This window comes from Pteronotus mesoamericanus, unplaced genomic scaffold, assembly GCF_021234165.1.
Source record: "Pteronotus mesoamericanus isolate MK-2021 breed Mesoamerican mustached bat unplaced genomic scaffold, CSHL_Meso_final contig_100, whole genome shotgun sequence".
Taxonomy (NCBI): Eukaryota; Metazoa; Chordata; class Mammalia; order Chiroptera; family Mormoopidae; genus Pteronotus; species Pteronotus mesoamericanus.
The window spans coordinates 15,412,428-15,434,895 of record NW_026554999.1 but is presented as its reverse complement, the minus strand read 5'-3'; the positions used below and the strand labels follow the sequence as shown (position 1 = coordinate 15,434,895).

Genomic DNA, 22,468 nt, shown 5'->3' with positions numbered 1-22,468 from the left:
CTAGTGGGAGTGTGATATGGTACAGTCACTTCATGAAACTGTTTGGCACTTTCTAATAAATTTAGACATCCATCCCTTATGGCTCAGTAAAGGCACTCCTATGTATTTACCTAAGAGAAATGAGGGTATATGTCCAGCAAAACAAATATATAAATAAAATACTATAAAAATATTATAGCAGTTTTATTTATAAGAACCAAAAATTGGAAATAACCAAGATGTCTATGAACAGAAGAATGAAAAAGCAAATTATATTATATTTAAATAAAATTCAATTAAAAAAACTACTGATACAGACAATAAAATGGATGAATATCAAAACACTTGTTTAGTACACAATAGAGCGCGCCTGCAAAGAGTTAAAAAACAGGCACAACCAATCCGTGAGAACAGAGGTCAGGAAGGCTTTGGGGCAGGGAAAGACAGTGACTAGAAGGAGGGGAGAACTTTCGGAAGTGATAGAAATGTTTTCACTCTTGATCTGGGTGGTAGTCAGATGAAAATACACACATATATAAAAAATAAACTGTACAGTTAAGATTTGTTCATTTTACAGTATCTCAATTATACCTCGATAAATTATGGAGAAAAAGTCTTCATGTTTAGAGTCCAACTTCTGAAAAACTATGTAACCAATAACGTCCATGCTATTCAGACAGTATCGTCTTCTGTGTCATCAAACACATTGGCGATGCAGCGTACACTAAAAGTGCTCTCTGTTACTGTCTACAGGATTTCTTCCAAGCTGATCCCATTCTGTACATTTTGATATTGATAAAGAAACACCAGTACTATCATCTAAATGTTTATGTCTCTCCAAATTCACATGTTGAAATTCAAACCACCAAAGATGGTGGTATTAGGAGGTGGGGACTCCAAGGGATGCTTAAGTCATGAGCTGGAGCCTCATGAATGGCATTAGTGCCTTATAAAAAAGACCCTGCAGAGACCCCTAACCTCTTCCACTACGTGAAGACAGTGAAAAGGCGCCAGTTGTGGACCAGGAAGAGGGCTCTTGCTAGAATGCATCCATGCAAGCACCTTGATCTTGGACTTCTTAGTCTCCAGAACTGTGAGAAATAAATTTCTTTTGTTTATAAACTACCCAGTCTGTGGTATTTTGTTATAGCAGCATGAATGTGCTAACACACCACTATGAATTATTCAGACAGGCTCTTGTTACTTTGACATTTCTTTCATCTATTCCAAGGAGTTTGCTCAATTCCCCTGCCTTCAGTTGCATTATTTGGCATGTGATAAACAAACTACCAGAGCCCATCTCAGCAACAGAATGTAACATAGTCTTGCCAAATGTGGTTACCTTCCTTTGAAAGTATTTGACTGCTAATTAGCAAGAAAATGTGAAATTGCAGTCATTCCTCCAATAAAAAAAATGCTTACTAATATTAAACTTATATCTTTGCTGTTCCAGTTTCATGCCTCTCTTAATAAAGTTTCATTTCAATGCCAAATCATGATGTAACCTTTTAAATACATTTTGAACAGTGATTAAATTCAAAACATGTACTAACAATTGAAATGACAATAATATAAACAGTTATAAACAAGCTCACACATACTTAGGCAATGAAATTGCTGTAGCCTATCCAATAGTGATTTTAAGATGCACAGATTAGGTCTGGCTGGGTAGCTTAATTGGTTGAGCATCACCCATGCACTAAAAGATCATGGGTTCCATCCCTGGTCAGAGCACATACTGTAGTTTTGGATTCGATCCCAGGTTGGAGCATGTGCGAGAAGCAATGGATCAATGCTTCTCTCTCCCATCAATGTTTCCCTCTCTCTCCTTTCCTTCCTCTCTCCCTAAAAATCAATAAACACATCCTCATGGGAGGATTAAAAAAATAAAAAGATACCATAGATGGTAAGACATATCCAGATTTCAAAGTTGTTGAAATATGTGAAAATGTGTGTCTTAAATTGGTGAAATATGGTAGTTCCACATCTATACACATCACAGTGAGTCTGGAGGAATTAGAAAAGAAATCCTATACACTTAAAAGCAACAAGAGGAAGACAAAGAAAACCACCTGAAATAAGGATAGTAGACAGTTTAATTACGATAACAAAAGGCCAAAGACAATGGAGTAAGAGCTTCAAACATCTAGGAAAAATATAACAGTTAACCACATCGAACCATAAATCATGATTAAAAGCAAAATAAACATATTATTAGATGAAAACTGAGAGAGTTTACTATCACCAGAGTCATCTTAAAGGACTTTTATCTAAATTATATATTTTGGGAGGAGTGGTAAGCCCAAACCAACATGTGAGTGAATCCAGATAAGGACTGACTGAAAACATCAGACACTGAAACCTAATTTTGAGAGTAAAAAGTTAAAAAAGAAAATACTAGGCAACAAAAACATGTAAAATGGGATCGGGTTACTGGATTAAGTGATCCTAAGGTCTGTATTTGAGAAAATGGTATGGATGTATATTAACCTGTACAATTTAAGTCAAGGATGTATTTTAAAATGTTAAGAATAACCATTAAAGTGAGTAAGAAAGAATAGTGAAAATGCCATCAACCTGAATTAAGGTACAAGAGCAAAACAGCAGAGGAAAAGCAGGACCAATAGAAAGCCTGATAAATATTGAAGTGATAAATCTAAATGTATCAGTAGTCACAATTAGTATAATAGACCAAATTCTCTGCTTAGACATTATATTCTCAGATTGTAAGTTAAGGAAGGAGTTATTCTTCCTTGGGGTTTTATTTAACAATGTCTTGTTACCAGTTAGGAAATCTGATTAACAGGTAGTAGGAATTCTTTATAGCATTACAACATATTATGAAATTATGTCAAAATTTAAAAATTTTAAAAGGTTAAGGAATAAAAAAGATACACCAGGGAAAAATAACCAAAAGAAAGCTGATATTAACATTATACTAAATAAATGTTAAGGCAAGAAGTGTTATTAGCTTCCTGGTCATGCTACATACCTAGAACAGTGCCTGGTGTATAGCCACTGCTCATAAAATACTTGCTCAATGAAGGAGTGAGCAATAAAAATATTTAATACATTAATGATGAAAGGAACAATTTACTAGGAAGATGCATCAATTTTATGTTTATGTACACCTAGAAAAATAGTTTCAAATGCTGACTACATACTAGGCAAATGGTAAATATTAACTATAAATATTAAGAAGGCAATAAAGCAAAACTCAACAAACATCAAAGAACCAATTACATATAATCCACATTGACTGGCCACAATGTAATAAATTAGAAAAGAATGACAAAAAAAAATATGTACCAAAAACTTTAAATATACTTCTTAACAGCACACAGATCATAGAGGAAATCATAATGTCACTCAGAAAGTATTTAGAATTAACTAACAAAAACATTAAATTTCAAAACTTGTGGGAAGAAACTATACTGGTTCTTACAGGGAAATTAATAGCCTTAAGAGCGTGTATTAGAAAATAAAAAAGACTGAAAACTAATGTACAAAATATCTAACACAAAACTAGAAAGAAATAGAGGAAATAAGAGATAAGAACAAAAAGTCCACAAAATAATAAGCTATGAGAGAGGTTCAATAAAGCTAAAAGCTGGTTCTCTAAAACTACTAGTAAAATAAACAACCTTCAGGTAATATTGATCCAGGAGAAAGAGAGTATAAATAAGCATTATTAGACATGACAAGGAGGACATGACTACAAATAGAGTAGCCAGGAAAAAAAAAAGTGAAGTTTGATGAAAGAAAAGTATAACATATCAAAACCAGTGTCCACTATCACTACTGAGTTCAATAGTTTAAAATTACCCAGACTATTTAACAGGTAAGTTCTATACATATTCAAGGACCAGATCTTCTTTACCTCATATAAATTGATCTATACTAAATAAGAAATCAAAATAGGGAATCACAAAATATCAAAATAGGAAGCACCCCCAATGTATTTTATGAGGCTAGTATAACCTTCATACCACAAAAGGGCAATAAAAGAAATTATAGGTAAATCTCTTTTATTAACATGGATGTAAAATATTCTAAATAAAATCACAAATGTATATGAAATATAGCCTATAATACACATAATGACCAAAAATGCTAGAATGACTTATCATTACAAAATCTTGTCATATAATTTACAGATTTAATTATCAAAGAAGAATCTATTGGTCAATCTAAGAAATTTAATACAGCCCAACCAATTTAATAAAACCCAACAACCATTCATAATATGAACTCTAAGCAAACTAAAAATAAAGACTATTTTTTTCAGACTGATAAATGGCATTTACCAAACACAGATAGTGATGTGTTCTCTTTAAAGTAAAAAACAAGGCACTTTTACTTCTTTACTTAACTTTGTAATGGAGGTTCAGTCAAACTGAATGGAGGTTTCAGTTTTGACTGAAAGTTCAGTCAAACAAGAAACAAAATCTCCAATTAGAGAAAAACTACCATTGTTTGCAAAAAATTGTAATGGTCTAAATAAAAAACCTAAGATATTTTATTAGAATTATTAAGTGTTAGAGCAAGGTTGCTAGATATTAGATCAATGAACCAAAATCAACTGTGGTTCTACATATTAGTAATAATAATAAATATATTTCTGAACAAAAAAAATTACAATATCAACAAAAACTCTAAGATAGCTGGGAAGAAATCTAAACAAAATTAAACAGAAAACAAGTAAGTTTTCTACAGAGAAAAGCATAAAATCATTGAATTAGACATATATGAATTGAGAGATGTGCTGTCTTAACAGTATGCCATTCATATTAATGACATGTTCACATTATGTTATTGAAGGCACAATACCATAAAAAAGTAATGTCTTCAAATTCAAAGGTATTCCAAACAAACAGACCAGCTGGATTATGCATGAAACTTGACATGCTATTTCTAGAATGAATATAGAAGAAAGGACCAAGATGATTTTTTAAAAATAAGGAAGGAAGGCAGCTTGGGAAAGGAAGGAAAAGGAGGAAAAAGGAAGATTTGGGACCTTGTTCTACTAGCTCCTAGAACATAATAGAAAGTTACAGTTATTAAGGGAGTATTGTTACACTGAAACACGGATATATATCAGTTAAACAGGCCAGAGAGGTCAGGCACCAACCATTCATAGGTAGTTATTTATTTTGCTGAAGGGAAACACTACCAAGGAGAGAGGGAAACCCAGAAGAAATTCACTTTTAAATAAGTGAAAAAAAAATGAAATTGGATTTCAACTTCACATTACAGCTAAAAAATCAATTCCAAGTAGATGAAACACCTACATGTGAAGAACAACTTTCAAACTTTTGTTAGACAACACAGAAAAATATCTTCATGTCTGTACCTTATAAAGGAATGATTTTCAAACAAACAAACAAAACCCAAAACAATAAAGAAAACTGTTGATGATTTTTACTACTCTTCCTCAAAAGACAATAAAATCAAAAGAAATTTGTTTCTTTATCAACTGGAAAAGGACAAAAAGTGTTATTACAATGGGCAAAGAACAGAGCTATTCAGAAGAGGCAATCTCAATATCAAAAAAGGAAAAAAGATGAAAGGCACTCAACCTTACTGGAAATTCAAAATAAAACCTCAGTGCAATACAATTTTCATAGTTAAAATACTGGCAAAAATAAAAAGGTCTGAGAACATCAAGTGTCACCAAAGATGTGACGTTAAAAGATTTCTCAGGTTATGCTGATGGAAATGTAATTTGGTACCACCACCTTGGGAAAAATTTGGAGATATCTGATAGAGAGAAATAATGCGTATAATCCTGGCACCCAGCAAACTTCTGCCAAGGTCCACCATTGAGCATTGTTTTTCAAGTGCAGGTTGCAATCAATTTTTCATTGTTCAAGAAATCAGTTCAGTAGGTTGACACCAACATCTTTTTTTGAGACCAATATTTTTTAATGAGCTACAATAGAATCAAATAGGATATACCAGAATGAATTATAGTAAGGGTAGGTATAGTTTCAAAAAATGCTTGTTTACATTATTGATAATGTACTCATATAAATATGTATTTAATAATTGGGTTTCTATGTAAATTTTATTTATTACTATAGATTATGACTAAAAAATGTCTGAAAGTCACTGACCTTGAGAAATTGTTATACATGTGCACAAAAAGACATGTAAAAAAAGTTATTCACGTCACTCTCAATAACAAAAAATTGGAAATGATATTCCTGTGTGAATATTTAATTATAATTATATGTTTACTATAATTACATGAGTACTATATAACAACGAAAATTAGTGAACCAGAGCTACAGGTATCAGCATAGATAAATCTCAAAGCACAATGTTAATCAAAGCAACTTACAGAAGATATGTGCAGGATCCAAAATGGCAGAGGAGTAAGCAGAAGCTACACTAATCTCCCAGGACCAATCTGGGATTACAATAAAATTGTAGAGAAATCATCCTGACGCTAGCTGAAGAGAAGCCTTATAAATGCTGACACACAGAACAAACCGTTTTAACACAACAGGACTGGCAGGGAGTGTGGAGGCATGAGAGGGTTGCCTGGGCTTCCACAGGGGGCAGCTGGAATTCTGAAGGGATACTACACTGGCTGGTGGGTTCCCCCTGAGAAGTATGGAGTCTTAACCCTAAGCTGGGCTCCCCAGCCTAATAGCACCAGAGCTGGGAAAGGAACCCAGATAACATCCAGTTGTGAAAAGCAGCAGGGATTCTTTCTGCCAGGGAGAAATGGCTGGAGACACAAAGAACCGCATAAAGGGCCAATGCACAAATTTCTGTTTGTAGCCATTTACCCTGGGCTCTGGCAGAAGAATGACAGAGCAGATTAGAGACACATGAGGAGGGTCTGGGACTGGTGGCTCTGGGAAGAGAACTGAAGCAATAGCTGCCAGGATCCCTGGGCTGAGTCATCCCCCATACTGCAGGAACCATCTTTCTGAGGCAGAGCACACCCTTCCAAGAAGCATGAGCCTGTGGGAAAGCAATAGCCCTGCCCACAGGAATTACTCTGCCCCAACCTGTGGAGCTTAAGCTAAGCTGCTGAATACAGCTTGAGGCTGTATCACTAATTAACAACTAAGGCAGATCTCTGGGAGCTCTGAAGCTATAGCTGACCCTACCCCAAACCTGGTGCTGGTATAATCTGGCTTTGGCGTACAGTCTGATTCTTTCTGCACACATCCAGGCCCATGAGAGGGAGCCACAAGCTGTGCGTTGCTGATAGCTCCAAACAGGTTGCTCAGGGCCAGTCACAAGCAGTATCTAACAAAGGTCTGCTACAGAGTCTTTGCAGATCTACCTAATACATAGAAACAGAGAAACAAATGCAGAGTTAGCCAAAACGGGAAAACAAAGAAACAAGCCTGAAATGAACAAGAGAATTCTCCAGAAAAACTAGATGAAGTGGAGGCAAGCAACTCATCAGATAGTTTAGAGTAATGATTATAAGGATTCTCAACAGCATGAAAGATGACATAGAATCCATAAAAAAGGACCAGTAAGAAATAAAGAATGCAATATCTGAAATAAATTATACCCTGGAAGGAATAAACAGTAGGTTAGATAAAGCAAAGGATCAAATCAGTGATTTGGAAGACAAGGTAGAAAAAAACACCCAGGCAGAGCAGCAAAAAGAAAAATGAATTTTAAAGAATGGAGAAAGCTTAAGAAGTATTTTGGATAACATGAAGCATAACAACATCTGCATCATGGGAATACCAGAAGGAGAAGAGAGTAAAGCAAGGTATCAAGAGCCTATTTGAAGATATAATGACCAAAAACTTCTCTAATCTGGTAAAGGAAAAAGACATACAAGTCCAGGGAGCACAGAGAGTCCCAAGCAAGTTAGACCCAAAGAGGCCTACCAGTGAGACACATCATAATTAAAATGGCAAAGCTTAAAGACAAGGATAGAATCCTAAAAGCTGCAATAGAAAAGCAGGTGCTTACATACACGGGAGCACCAATCAGATTGTCATCTGATTTCTCAACAGAAACATTTCAGGCCAGAAGGAAATAGTGTGAAATAGTCAAGATGATGAAAAGGAAGGACCTACAACCAAGGCTACTTTACCCAGCAAGGCTACCATATAAAATCGAAAGAGAAATAAGGAGCTTCCCAGGCAGGAAAAGCTAGAGGAGTTTGTTAACACCAAACCAGTACTGCAACAAATGTTAAAGGGCCTGCTTTAAGAAGAAGAAAAAGCGAAGGAAAAAAAAAGAGGAAAACAGTCTAACAATAAAGTGCCACTAAATATGCATCTATCAACAATCACCTTAAATCTAAATGGCTTAAGAAACAAAGATAGACACAATATAATGAAAAACAGAACAATCCAACAAGAGGCTATAACTCTAGTAAACATTTACACACTGAACATAGGAGCTCCTAAATATGTGAAGCAAATCTTGATGGGCATAAAGGGAGAGACTGACAGAAATACAGTCATAATCAGGGATTTTAACGCACCATTGACTTCAATAGATAGATCTTCCAGGCAGAAAACCAACAAGGAGACAGCTGCTTTAGTGACACACTAGATCAAACAGATTTAATTGATATCTTCAGAGCATTTTAACACAAAGCAGCATTTATTACATACTTTTCAAGTACACATAGAACATTTTCTAGGATAGACTACATGTTAGGAAACAAAACAAGTCTCAATAAATTTAAGAAGTTTGAATCATATCAAGCATCTTCTCTGATCACAATGCTATGAAACTGGAAATAAATCACAAGAACACTGAAAAACACACAAAGACATGGAATCTAAACAAAATGTTATTAAATAATGAATGGGTCAACAATGCGATCAAAGAAGGAATCAAGATACCTTGAAACATATGAAAATGGGGACACAACAATCCAAAATTTGTGGGGCACTGGGAAAGCAATCCTAAGAGGGAAATTCATAGCATTACAGGCCTATCTCAAAAAACAAGAAAAAGCTCAAATAAACAACCTAACTGCACACTTAAAGGAACTTGAAAAAGAGTAACAAACAAAGCCCAAAGTGAGTAGAAGGAAGGAAATAATAAAGACTCCAGCAGAAATAAATGAAATAGAGTCTAAAAAAAAACAAAAGATCAATGAATCCAAGAGCTGGTTCTTTGAAAAGATAAACAATTACCTAGACTCATCGAGAAAAAAAGAGAGGACTCAAATAAATAAAATCAGAAATGAAAGAGAAAATATAACAACTGACACCAAAGAAACACAAAAGATTATAAGAAACTATTGTGAAAAACTATATGCCAAAAATTGGAAAACCTGGATGAAATGGATAAATTCCTAGAAACATACAATCTTCCGAAACAACATCAGGAAGAATTAGAGAATCTAAATAGACAGATTACAACTAGTGAAATTGAAGCAGTAATCAAAAAACTCCCAATAAACAAAAGCCTTGGACCACATGGTTTCACAGGTAAATTTTACCAAACATTCCAAGAAGAACTAACACCTCTCTTTCTCAAACTACTTCAAAAAATTAAAGAGGAGGGAAGGCTCTCAAGCTCATTTTATGAGGCCAGCATTATCCTAATTCCAAAACCAGATAAAGACACTACAAAGAAAGAATATTATAGGCCAATATCTCTGATGAACATAGATATTAAAATCTTCAACAAGTTTAGCAAACTGAATACAGCAATGCATCAAAAAGATCATAGACCATGATTAAGTGGGATTTAGTCTCGGAATGCAAGATTGGTACAACATTTGTAAATCAATAAATGTGATTCACCACACAAACAAAATAAAGGATAAAAACCACATGATCATATCAATAGATGCAGAAAAAGCATTTGATAAAATCAAGAACCCATTTATGATGAAAAAAACTCTCAGCAAAGTGAGAATAAGGGGAACATACCTAAACATAAGAAAGGTCATATATGACAAACCCACTGCCAGCATCATACTCAATGGGCAAAATTACAAGCGTTCCCCTTAAGATCAGGAACAAGAATATCTGCTTTCGCCTCTCTCATTCAACACAGTACGGGAATACCTAGCCATAGAAATCAGACAAGAAGAAGAAATAAAAGGCATCCAAATAGGAAAGGAAAAGGTAAAACTGTCTTTATTTGCAAATGACATGATACTGGGGTTCATACGACATGGGGTTCATAGAGAACCCCAAAGATTCCAACAAGAAACTACTAGAACTGATAAATGAGTTTAGGGAAGTAGCAGGATACAAAATTAATATCCAGAAGTCAGTTGCATTTTTATATGACAATAATGAACAGAAAGAGGAGTTAAGAAAATAATCCCATTCACCATTCCTTCAAAAAGAATTAAAATACCTAGGAATAAACCTAACCAGGGAATAAAAGACCTCTACTCAGGAAAATTATAAGACACTGAAGAAAGAAACTGAAGAAGATACAAATAAGAGGAAGCACACACCATGTTCATGGATAGGAAGAATTAACATCATTAAAATGTACATGCTACCCAAAGTAATCTAGAGAGTCAATGCAATTCCTATCAAAATTCTAATATTGTATTTCACAGAACTAGAACAAATATTTCAAAAATTTATTTGGAACCACAAAAGGCCCCACAACAGTGATCCTGAGAAAGAAGAAGAAAGTTGGAGGAATCACACTACCTGATATCAAACTATACTATAAGGCCATAGTAATCAAAACAGCATGGTACTGGCACAAAAACAGACATATAGATCAATGGAACAGAATAGAGACCCCAGAATTAAATCCACACCTGTAGAGTCAATTAATATTTGACAGAGGAAGCAAGCACATACAATGGGCTAAAGATCCTTTATTCAATAAATGGTTTTGTAAAATTGGGCAGATAGATGCAGAAAATTGAAACTAGACCACCTTCTTATACCACACACAGGAATAAATTTTAAATGGATTAAAGACTTAAATGTTAAACCCTAAACAATAAAAATCCTAGAGGAAAACGTAGGCAGCAAAATCTCAGACATTGCTCATAGAACTATTTTATCAGATATCTCTTCCCAGGCATGAGGAACAAAAAAATAAATAAATAAATGGAACTATATCAAACTAAAATGTTTTTGTACAGCAAAGTAAATCATCAGCAAAATAAAAAGACAACCCATAGAATGGGAGAACACAATTGCCAATACATCTCTAAGAGGTTCATATCCAAAATTACAAAGAACTTACAAAACTCGACACCAAAAAAACAAACAACCCAATTAAAAAAATGGGCAAAGAACCTGAATAGACACTTCCCCAAAGAGAACATACAGATGGCCAATACACACATGAAAAGATGCTCAATATCACTGATCATCAGAGAAACGAAAATTAAAACCATAATGATATCTCACAGCTGTTAGAATGGCTATCATTAATAAATCAACAAACAAGTGCTGGCGAGAATGTGGAGAAAGGGAAACGTTTTATACTATTGGTGGAAATGCAGACTGGTATAGCCACTGTGGAAAGCAGTATGGAATTACCTCAATAAATTAAAAATGGATCTTCTTTTTTAACCAGTGACACTACTTCTGGGCATATATCCAAACGAACACAAAACACTAATTTGAAAGAACATAAGCACCCCTATGTTCATTGCAGCATTATTTACAATCACCAAGATATGGACACAGCCCAAGTGTCCATCAGTATATGAGTGGATAAAACAACTATGGGACATTTATACAACAGAATACTACTCAGCTGTAAAAGAGGGAAATTTTACTGTTTACAGCAGTGTAGAAAGACTTGGAAAACATTATGCTAAGTGAAATAAGCCAGTCAGAGAAAGACAAATACCATATGATTGCACTCATATGTGGAATCTAATGGACAAACTGAACTAACAAGCAAAATAGAGATAGAAACATAAAGAGCAAGTTGACAGCTAAGGGGAGGGTGGAGGTTAGTGCATAGAGACATTGAGCAAAAATGTCTCATAGACCTGGACAACATTGTGGTGACTGCAGGATAGGAGAGGGTGCAAGGAGATTAAATGCTAAAAAGAAGATATATACAGTAGGATATCATTTAGAGAACAATTAAAGCATGCAAAACAATTACTTCATATTGTTTAGGGATACAAACATATATGGGGGGGGGGAACAGACATGCCTGGGAGTAAGCTCCAAATTCAGAATTGTGGTACCTCTGCAAAGGAGGGAGGGAATGTCCTGGGGTAGGGTTACAGAGAAGGCCTCAATGATGTTGAAGTATTTTTATTTTTTAAGTTGATTGGCAGATACTAATTCTTTTGGGAATGCCTGAAATGTTTTTATCATTTTTTTAAAGGGAAAGATACCAAATAAAATAAAAAGACATGTGGTTTAAATTTTATAAAATTTCCAAGAAAAAGATCGATGAATTTAACTACAATAAACAAATAAAGAATAACTTTTCTACATGAAAAAATAAGAAAGTTTCTTACTAGATGGTGAAAAAAGTAGTACATTTGTTTCATGTCCTTCCCAAGATTCAATGGATGAAGCAAAAACAAAACAAAATAACCACAAAATGAGTAAATCCATGGAAATAATAAAAACAAGAAGAGTTATCATTAACAGATCAACATTTGATGAATTTCAGGGAGCTGGAAAGCAGACAGGATGAATTCGGAGATAACCCGGAACAGTGAAAACTGCAGCTCAGAAATTGCAAGGGAGATGCTGCACTGCGAAGGCAGCAATCCTCTGTGGCAGAATGCCATTCTACTCCGTGCTCAGAGTCAGTAAAGCGCAGGTGTGACCTGTGGGTGACTGTGACTAATCAAGTGGCTGTGTAGTTAAAGGTCTGTCTACTCAACAGCTCTTCCTGGCATACCAACACACCCACTTCGCCCCCCAGCCCACCTCTACCCCTGCTGTACACACGCACAGCCATGTACAGAGCAGCTGCCTGAGAAAACCCTCAGCTGGAGACTCCGGACCTGTCTCTAAACAAAGCAGAGTATCTGTCCAGGAAGGATGGAGAGTGTGGGTGTTTTGTCTAGAGATGGTTAATAACTGCTACAGTAGGACCAGAAGTGAGAAAGAAATGGCAGTTTTACCTGGCACAGAAGATACTAAAGGCCTTCTACCCCCAGCAATAGTCTTTCTAATTTTGGAATTACAGAGTAAGACTGCCCTTTCCCTTCTACTCAACTCAAAAGGGAAGGCTGACAATGAGTGAGATTCAACAACTTACAAATCTAGTGATCATTCTAGGGAGAGATGTTATGGTTAAAAAGACCTATTCAGCTGCAAAAAAGACCTAGCCACTACTAAACATGATCTTCATTTAAGAATTACCAGCCATTGAGAAAAATAAAAACCATGGAAGAAAATAAAAAAAAGCAGCTCTGGCTGGTGTGGCTCAGTGGATTGAATGCCGACCTGCGAATCAAAGGGTCGCTCGTTTGATTCCCAGCCAGGCCACACGCCTGGGTCGTGGGCCAGGTCCCCAGTGAGGGTTGCGTGAGAGGCAGCCACACATTGATGTTTCTGTCCCTCTCTTCTCCTTCCCTTCTGCCTAAAAATAAATAAATAAAATATTTTTTTTAAAAAAAGCAAAAATAATAAGTGTAATAACTGACCCTGGAGAAAAGAAAATGAAAAAAAAAAAAAGAAATCCTAAGATTTAAAAATGTCTTGGTTCTTTTAGAAAAATAATGCTTTGAAAAAGAAAAAATAAAAGTTGAATAAAGTTTATTTATCCTTACATATATACTCACAATTTCCTATAAATTAATATGCATAATAGTTATTATCATGACAATGATGCCATACGCATAACATTTTTAACTTCTAGAAATTAATATAATTTTCCCTAAGATGTTTACTGTTGCCTAAGCTAAAACAGTAATGATTAGTCTTAACACTCAATAAGAAACTCAGTAAGCAATTTCCTGGATATGCATAATGCACTTTCCAAGAGAAAGACAAATTACAGACCAGAAAATGCTAGGGCCAATAGGTTTCTGTGCCCTACTCTACCAAAATTTTTTGGATTCTTACCATACACAACCAATTAAGTCTGGCCTGAGCAGTTCCTAGAGACCCAGCAATGTAACAGATAAACTTAATCTACATGTCTTTGAAGATAAGCCATCTCCAATATTTAAATCCAATCTGGGAAGGACAGAATCCAGGTTTGGGAGAAGGTTCTGAAATTATTCCAAGATAGATAAGCGCATTATGTGGCTCAGATCTTCTGGTAAAACTTCAAAATGAAACCAGTCTGTACAATGAGGCCTAGAGATAAAACATCATCTGTCCCCAGCCTTTTCAAGTGTACCACTTACGGTATACTTAATTATTTACAAAGGAACTCAATGTCTTGAAAAAGTTAAGTTAGATTGTGCCTTTGAAAGTGCTTAAATTATATCCACAGAGAACCTACATAGTTGTTCTATTGCATGTAAACAAAGGAAACTTGTTAAAAGGATAAATAATATTTTTATTAATCATTAGAAGTCTGCTTGGCCTGTATCATATCATACAGCCGAAAGCCATGTTTTTAGGACTCTTCACATACACCTAATACAAAATACCTGAGTGTTAGCTGTTACTTAGTTGCTGAACCTGAGTAAAACTGCAAATTTGACAAAGTTTATCTTCAGAGTTCCAGGCTCACCTTTCTGTAGTTTTGTCTCCACAATGCTAACCTTTTCCTCCTGCTCACATGCCAGTTCTATTCCCTCTTTAGGTCTTTTTTCAAGTCAACCAGACAAAAAAGGCACCAGAAAAGTAAGTTGAGAGTTACACAGTTAAAGTGATTTACCCAAGGTCACACAGGTAATGAGAGATGAAGCTAAGACTTAGGCCTCTGATACACTATGCAATGCTCTTTCCACTATACCAAGCGGTCTCTTTAAAAATTGCAAAGGATATGATATTTATACATGTCTTCATAGCCCTAAACCTCCTAAGTTTTTCCTTCTTGGTGCAATAATGCATCAACTTTCAATCACTGATAACCTATTTATTAATTCTATACTCATGACAAAACAGGAAATGATTCAGCATACATTTACATAAGCTGATTCATTCACTGCTAATATGTCTATTTTGTTTTTAATTTTATATTTATCTTTTTAAATGGAAAACACCTTAATACTTCCCAAATCAAAAAATTATAAAGTTAATGATTATATCCACAATTTAAATTCAGAAAAAAATCAGAATTACCTTAGCTGCTTACTTTGCACAAAACAATGCTATAACATTTATTTCATTTCCTTAAAAGAAAAGCCAGGAATCACACATAGATTCCATTTCAATACTCACCACAAGAGTGATCTGATTGTGTCGCAGGTTAAGTTCAGTTAGTGAATTCAGCCCATTAAGATTATCAACGTGACTTAAAAGGTTCCTGGCAAGGTTTAAAACTCTCAAATCACATAAATGATTGACATTTTCGATTTTGGTAATCTGTTAAAAATGAGGAAGGGATGATTAGCAGGCACAAATCTCAAATATGTATGTTACAATAACCCAAAAATAAAATATGTAGCAACTGGATTAAGGGACAAGTTTATATGAAAACATATAAAAATCTATCTCTTATCTCAGTGACCTCAAAGGGATGGTAGTGTTAGAGATCTGCTTGGTCTCTCTCCTTTCAGTTTCAACAGTTTGAACAGCTATAATTCAACAAAGGATTCTCTGGCAATGTACAAACAAGTCTAAGAGATCCACACATTGAAACATCTAAAGGTGGGCAGGTGGGAGTGAACCAAACTGGGGAGGCAGGAAGGGGGAAGAGGTCAAAGGAGCCACAGACACAGCACTGTAGCCTGGAGCTCACCGCAGGGCTCAGCCTGGAGAGAAGGGGAATGAGGTTGTGAAGAGCATTCCACAACCTCAGCCAGAAGGAGAAAAGTTTAGAGGGCATTTCTGAAGAAGCGGGCAGTATGAACTGTAGCTGAGCCCAGTGACGTACAGGAATGAGGCACAGAGATATAGCCATGGCTGGCCACAAAATCTGGCTGACGTCCCTTAACCTTCCAGAGCTCACCTCTCCTCACCCTTCATGTCCAGTTGTAGAGTACAATACATTATCTGCAAACCTGAGAACTGGTGCTACAGAAACACTTTCCCTGAGCCACAGGAGAACTCTGTGACTAATCCCGGCATCCAGAGGAGGCACGGGGGGTATGCCACAGAAGTCCAAGGCTGTCCTTGCTGGATGGGCAAAGCAACAAAGGAGGCATCCAGGTTCCCCCAGTTCACCCTACCACCACACATCAAAGCTGCACTCTGACAGCGTCTGGCTGCAGGGGACAGCACTGGGATGTCATGGATTTGAAGCCCTGTCACCTACTGTGTTCCCCTGCAGGGTTGGTCCCCTGGGACTCGAAGACAGCTTCACAGGGGAAGTGCTCACCTTCCCAAAGAACACAGGACATTTTATACCACCCTGCAGAGATCTGAAATGCCACAGACGTGCAAAAGAACTGCAAAAACAAAACAGAAAACAAAAACAAAAAAAACTTGCAATCCAGTGCCACCTACTGGAAAACAATAAAAAGACTTCTTACCAATCTAGAGAAGTGCCACTCATACAAAGATGCCTAGGCAGAAAAAGAATCCATCAAATACCATGAATTAAAACCAAGGCAATGAGGTACATCATAAGGAAAATGAAAAATTTCTGGAAAATAAACCTAAAGACATAGAAATATGTGATTTAAATGACAGAGAATTCAAGACTGCAGTTCTGAAAAACTCAATTGAGATGCAAGAAAACACACAGAGGCAGTTTCATGAACTCAGAAACCAAATCAATGAACAAAAAGTGGACCTTACCAAAAACACTGAAACTTTAATAAAGAACCAAATAGAAATTCTGGAGATGAAGAATTCAATAAAAGAGATCAAGAATGAACCAGTGAGCAGAGGAAATACAGCTGACCAGATAGAAGAATTAGTGATATCAAAGATGGAAATCTAGAAATGACACAGAGGGAAGAAGAAAAAGACTTGAGCATAAAAAAAATTAAAGAATTCTACAAGAAGCCCTGGCTGGTGTGACTCAGTGGTTTGAGTGCCGACCTGCGAACCAAAGAGTTGCTAGTTCGATTTCCAGTCAGGGCACATGCCTGGGTCGCTGGCCAGGTCCCAAGGAATGGTCGGGTGAAAGGCAAGCACATGTTGATGTTTCTCTCCCTCTCTTCTCCCTCCCTTCTCCTCTCTAAAAGTAAATAAATAAAAATTTTTTAAAAATAAGAAGTCTATAAGAACTATCTGACTCCACCAGAAAGAGCTATATAAGGATAAGAGACATACCAGAAGGAAACAGAGAGCTTGTTCAAACAGTTGATGAGAATTTCCCAAACATATGCAAAGAGCTAGATACTTGAATCCAAGAAGCAAACAGAACACCTAATTACCTCAATCCAAAAAGAACTTCTCAAAGGCACATTGTATTAAACCCACCAAAAATTAATGACAAAGAAAGAATTCTCAAGGCAGCCAGGGAAAAGAAGAAAGTAAACTATAAAGGAAACTATATTAGGCTATCATTGGACTTCTCCACAGAAACTCCGTAAGTTGGAAGAGGGAATTCATCACTAGAAGACCTCCATTTCAGGAAATACTCAACAGGGTTATTCTACTTGAAACAACAAACAAGAGGTCACAAATCTACAAGTAAGATCACCAACAAACCTATAGCATAATAGGGATAATTTGGGACAATAAAACAAAAGGCGAGGGGAGAAAAACTGAATTTGCAAAGGAAGATGGTGATCAGATGCAGTCAAAAGAAAAAGGACTACTGTATATAAACATATAAAACTTTCTTTTTTATAAAGCTAATGGTAACCACATATAAAAAAACCAAAACTGAGACATATAACTTTAAAAAAAAAGAAAACAGAGGAAGTACCAACAGATGAAAACAACAGACAGACACACAAAGAACCAGTGGAGGTACAGAGCTCCCAGAAAACAAAGGATAAAAAGACTACAGGAAACCCTCATATCAATAATTACCCTAAATGTAAATGGGCTGAATTCACTACTAAAGAAGTACAGAGTAGCAGACTGGATCAGAAAAATAAAACCCAACCATATTCTGCCTTCAGGAGACACATTTAAACCACAAAGACAAAGATAAACTCATAGTGAAAAGGTGAAAAATGATTCTCCAAACAAATAGCATCCACAGAAAAGCAGGTATAACCATACTTATATTTGACAGAATAGATTTCAAGATGACACAGGTAACAAGAGAAAAAATGGACATTTTATAAGGATAAAGGGGTCACTATATCAAGAAGACCTGACACTTCTCAATATATAGGCACCCAATCAGGGAGCACTGAAATATATAAAGTAACTACTAACAGAACTAAAGGGAGAAGCTGACAAAAACACAAACATAGTAGGGGACCTCAATACCCCACTGTCAGCTACAGACAGATTATCCAAACAGAAAACCCAAAAAGAAATATCGGCCTTAAATGACATATTAGACCAAATGGATATAACTGACACATACAGAAAATTTTATCCCAAAATATCAGATTATATATTCTTCTCCAGTGCATGTGGAACATTCTTAAGGATAGACCATATGTGGAGTCACTAAACTAGCCTCAACAAATTCAAGAAGATTGAAATCATACCAAGCATATTCTCTGACAATAATGCTTTGAAATTAGAAGTCAAAGGCAAAGAGGAAATTAAAAAACTCAAATATGTGGAGATTAAACAACATACTACTAAAAAATGACTGGATCAAAGGAGAAATAAAAGTTGAGATCAAAAGATAGATAGAGACAAATGAAAATGAAAATATGACATATCAAAACTTCTGGGATGCAGTGAAAGCAGTAATAAGAGGGAAGTTTATATTGTTACAGGTCAAGCTCAGGAAACAAGAGGAATCTCAACTAAACAACCTAACATTACATCTTAAAGAACTAGAAATAGAAGAACAAAAGCAACCCAAAGTTAGCAGAAAAAATGAAAAATAAAGAAGGTGAAATACTGCCATTTGCAACAACATGAATGGACCTTGGGAATATTATGCTAAGCAAAATTAGCCAGAAGAAGCTAAGAACCACATGATTTCATTCATATGTAGGAACAGAAAACTGAAACTCATAGACACAGACAGCAGTATGGTGGTTACCAGAGAGAAGCGGGGTGGGGGATTGGCACTCCAGGGTGAAGGGGGCCAAATATATGGTGATGGAAGATGATTTGACTTTGGGTGGTGGACGCACAATGAAATACATAGATCATGTTTCATAGAAATGTAGACTTGAAACCAATATAATCTTATTATCCAATGCCACCCAATAAATTTAATTTCTAAAAAGAAATAAGGCTGGCTTAAGTTAAAAAAAATAAAATCTATTTCTAATTTCTTCTGCTATTGATAATATGAAGTCATTTAACTTCTGAAAATTAACTAAAGGAACACAGTAAATACTTAAGTCAATTTTATCAAATAATGAAGAAGTTCATCATCTGAGGCATCTCAAAGTGCCTAATACTGTGCCTGGTCCTATGAAGGTGATAAGAAGCATACAGATTACCTGCCAAATAGAAATTTACTAACACAGCATTTGCTCACAATGTTTTGGCCCAGCAAGACTGCCTTCTGAAAGAAAAGGCAAGGAAAAGAAATGATACCAAGTTCCCTTGCTAATTTCATTTATACTGAAGCATCCTGAGAGCAGTCAAGAGCCTGAATAGAAAGGATTGAAGGAACTAGGATCCCCAGCGGAGGGCCAGGACGGATGGAAACAATGTTTAGTCAGGATGAAATTGGTGGACACTAACTGCTTAGAACAAGAAGGTCTGAATCATGGAGTATGCATATGCACCTAAGCACTGAACTGAGCAGAGGAGTTTGAGCTGCACAATGAAGTGAGGATAAGTAAAAACTATACCCATGAGGTGGTGAGAGCTTGACATGATTTTAAGCCACTCTATAGTAGAATCTATCGCAAGCACAGCACCATGGGATGAGTTTGTGCATGACACTGAAGTAAGTTAGGGGTCCTTGTGGAGACTTGCTCAATCTTTCAATGTAACATACTTAAAAAAGAATGAGTCATGTACATAACACTTTTCTTCTGATCATTAAAAAAAAAATCACAATCACTACAGATTCATTTTCTCATCTATACAGCCATCACAGTATTATTTAAAATTTTTATTTAACACTTCAAAGCAAATGTTGGCTAAAAAAACTTCTTAGATTTATAGTCCAATGTCTATGTTGTTATTTCTCTAACATTTGAGAAATATCATCTAGATTCCATGTAGGTTCGAGAGGAAAAACCTAAATAAGCTTATGTTAAATTCAATAATTAAAGGTAATATTTGATCATGCTTTAAAATTTGTCCTAAGATGGTTGGGACAAATATAAATGTGCTAATGTAAAATGAAAATAAATAAAGTTATAAAAGAAGAAACAAAGTTATCACAGCATTTGCAGATGACAGGACCGAATAATAAAACTTACACAAAAATATTTCAAAAATAAATAGGTAATAGAATTAGGAATGAATAAAATCAGCAAAAAGAAATATAGCATGAACCTGAGAAATTACCCTAAAAGACTATGAAAAAATAAAGATAGGGAAAATAAAAGATGAGGATATGGAAGACAGAAAATATAGATATAACAAACATAAATGGAAAAGCAATATTTAAATAGATAAAATAAAATTATTCTGAGCTCAAGAGATATATAAACATATAGAATGAAGGGGTATAATTGTTGTATGAACTGCATAGGGTGTCTTCCTCCTTCTGCTAATAACCTTAGGGTGTTTCTTTTAGTCTGTTACTCGTTACAGTCATGGACAGAGTCACAAGCATAGAGTAAATGGTAGAAATTTGGGCAAAAGGTGTTATAGGGTGAGAGCATAGTTCTTGATTAGCTAATAAACTTCACAGCAAGAAAAAGAGATGACAGGAATGTAAGAAAGCCCAGTTATGGGTCCCACTGAATCAGAGGGAGGGTCCCAAGATAGGCTACAGACCTTTGTTTTTTTAAGTATATTTTATTGATTATACTATTACAGTTGTCTCATTCTTTTTCCTCCCCTTTATCCCCCTTCGCCCAGTACCCCCATTCCTTCCAGCATTCCCCGGTCCCTAAGTTCATGTCCATGGGTTGTGCATGTAAGTCCTTTGGCTTCTCCACTTCCTATACTATTCTTAACCTCCCCTGTCTATTTTGTACCTACCAACTATGCTGCTTATTCCCTGTACTTTTCCCCCCTTTCTCCCCCTTCCCCCTCCCCACTGATAATCCTCCCTGTGATCTCCATTTCTGTGATTCTGTTCCTGTTCTAGTTGTTTGCTTAGTTTGCTTCTGTTTTTGTTTCTGTCTTTTTAGGTTCAGTTGTTGACAGTTGTGAGTTTGTTGTCACTTTACTGTATGTAGTTTTGATCTTCTATTTCTTAGATAAGTCCCTTTAACATTTCATATAATAAGGACTTGGTGATGGTGAACTCCTTGAACTCTACCTTATCTGGGAAGCACTGCATCTGCCCTTCCAAAAGCTTGAAACTCCAGTCTTTTTTCAAATAAGAGTAATCCAGGCTGTTCTGTCGGGATAAAAACAAACTTCCTACTCAGCAGTACCAAAAGGGTAAATGCTTTCAGTGAAGCAACCACAGAAAGGGCAAGCTCTCCCTGAAGGAAGAGATCACTGAAAAAAACAGATTCTTCTGAAAGCATATCTGTGTCCATGTTAAAGAAGGCATCTACCAAAAGAAAAAATTCCAGAAGAATAGACAAAATCTAGGTCAGAAATTGAGAATCAACCTCTCAATTCCTTTGCATTCGTCACTACTCACATATAGTCATTGCTAAATCATGATGTTTCTACCTTTTAAATATTTATCCAGTCTGCTCCCTTATCATGTCCCTACTGCTACTACTTCAGTTCCAGCTGTTACCACTTCTCAGCGAGATTACCGGGTTAGACTGTTAATTAACTGTTCTGTCTCGTTTCGCCTCCCCCCATCTCGTTCCATTCTCGTCTATTCTTAAATATTACTATCATTCCTTAGAACGTTTTCACATCTATAAATCAAATACATTTTCACAAAGTACAAATATCATTTTTATTTCCAACAGAATTAAATTCAAAACACAAAAATTATACATGTAATTTTCTTTCCTTTTTTTAACTACCTGATGCTATTTTTTCAGAGTTGGACATTGTTTCATCTTGAATAGTTTATCTTCTGACTTTTTAAAAAGCTAAAGTCACCAAGACTGTGTTTGCTTTTAAATATTCCAAATTTTTGTTTATTGGATTTAGATATTTTGAAACAAAACTCAGATTTTCATTTAAAACTTCCTTCTTCTTGTTATAGATCACTAAGAAATAATTTGTGTTGTATGAATGTTTAATTTTAATACACAGACTATCCCAAACACATGCTGAAATTATAAGAAACATAACATAGGTCACCTAACAAGGAATAAAGCATTTTTCATCCACATAAGGTTGGTAAATAATATAAAGATGAAATGATACAT

At 35.6% G+C, this 22,468-nt stretch overlaps 1 protein-coding gene across 3 annotated transcripts in view; it reads right to left on the bottom strand.

The window, feature by feature from the left end:
- Window positions 1-22,468, bottom strand: part of LRRC49 (leucine rich repeat containing 49) — a 157,852-nt gene that overhangs the window by 116,355 nt on the left and 19,029 nt on the right. For all 3 annotated transcript variants that reach the window (XM_054595298.1, XM_054595395.1, XM_054595484.1), the window contains one exon: window positions 15,234-15,377. In XM_054595298.1, coding sequence (XP_054451273.1) covers window positions 15,234-15,377 — 144 coding nt within the window. The remainder of the gene's footprint in view (window positions 1-15,233; window positions 15,378-22,468) is intronic.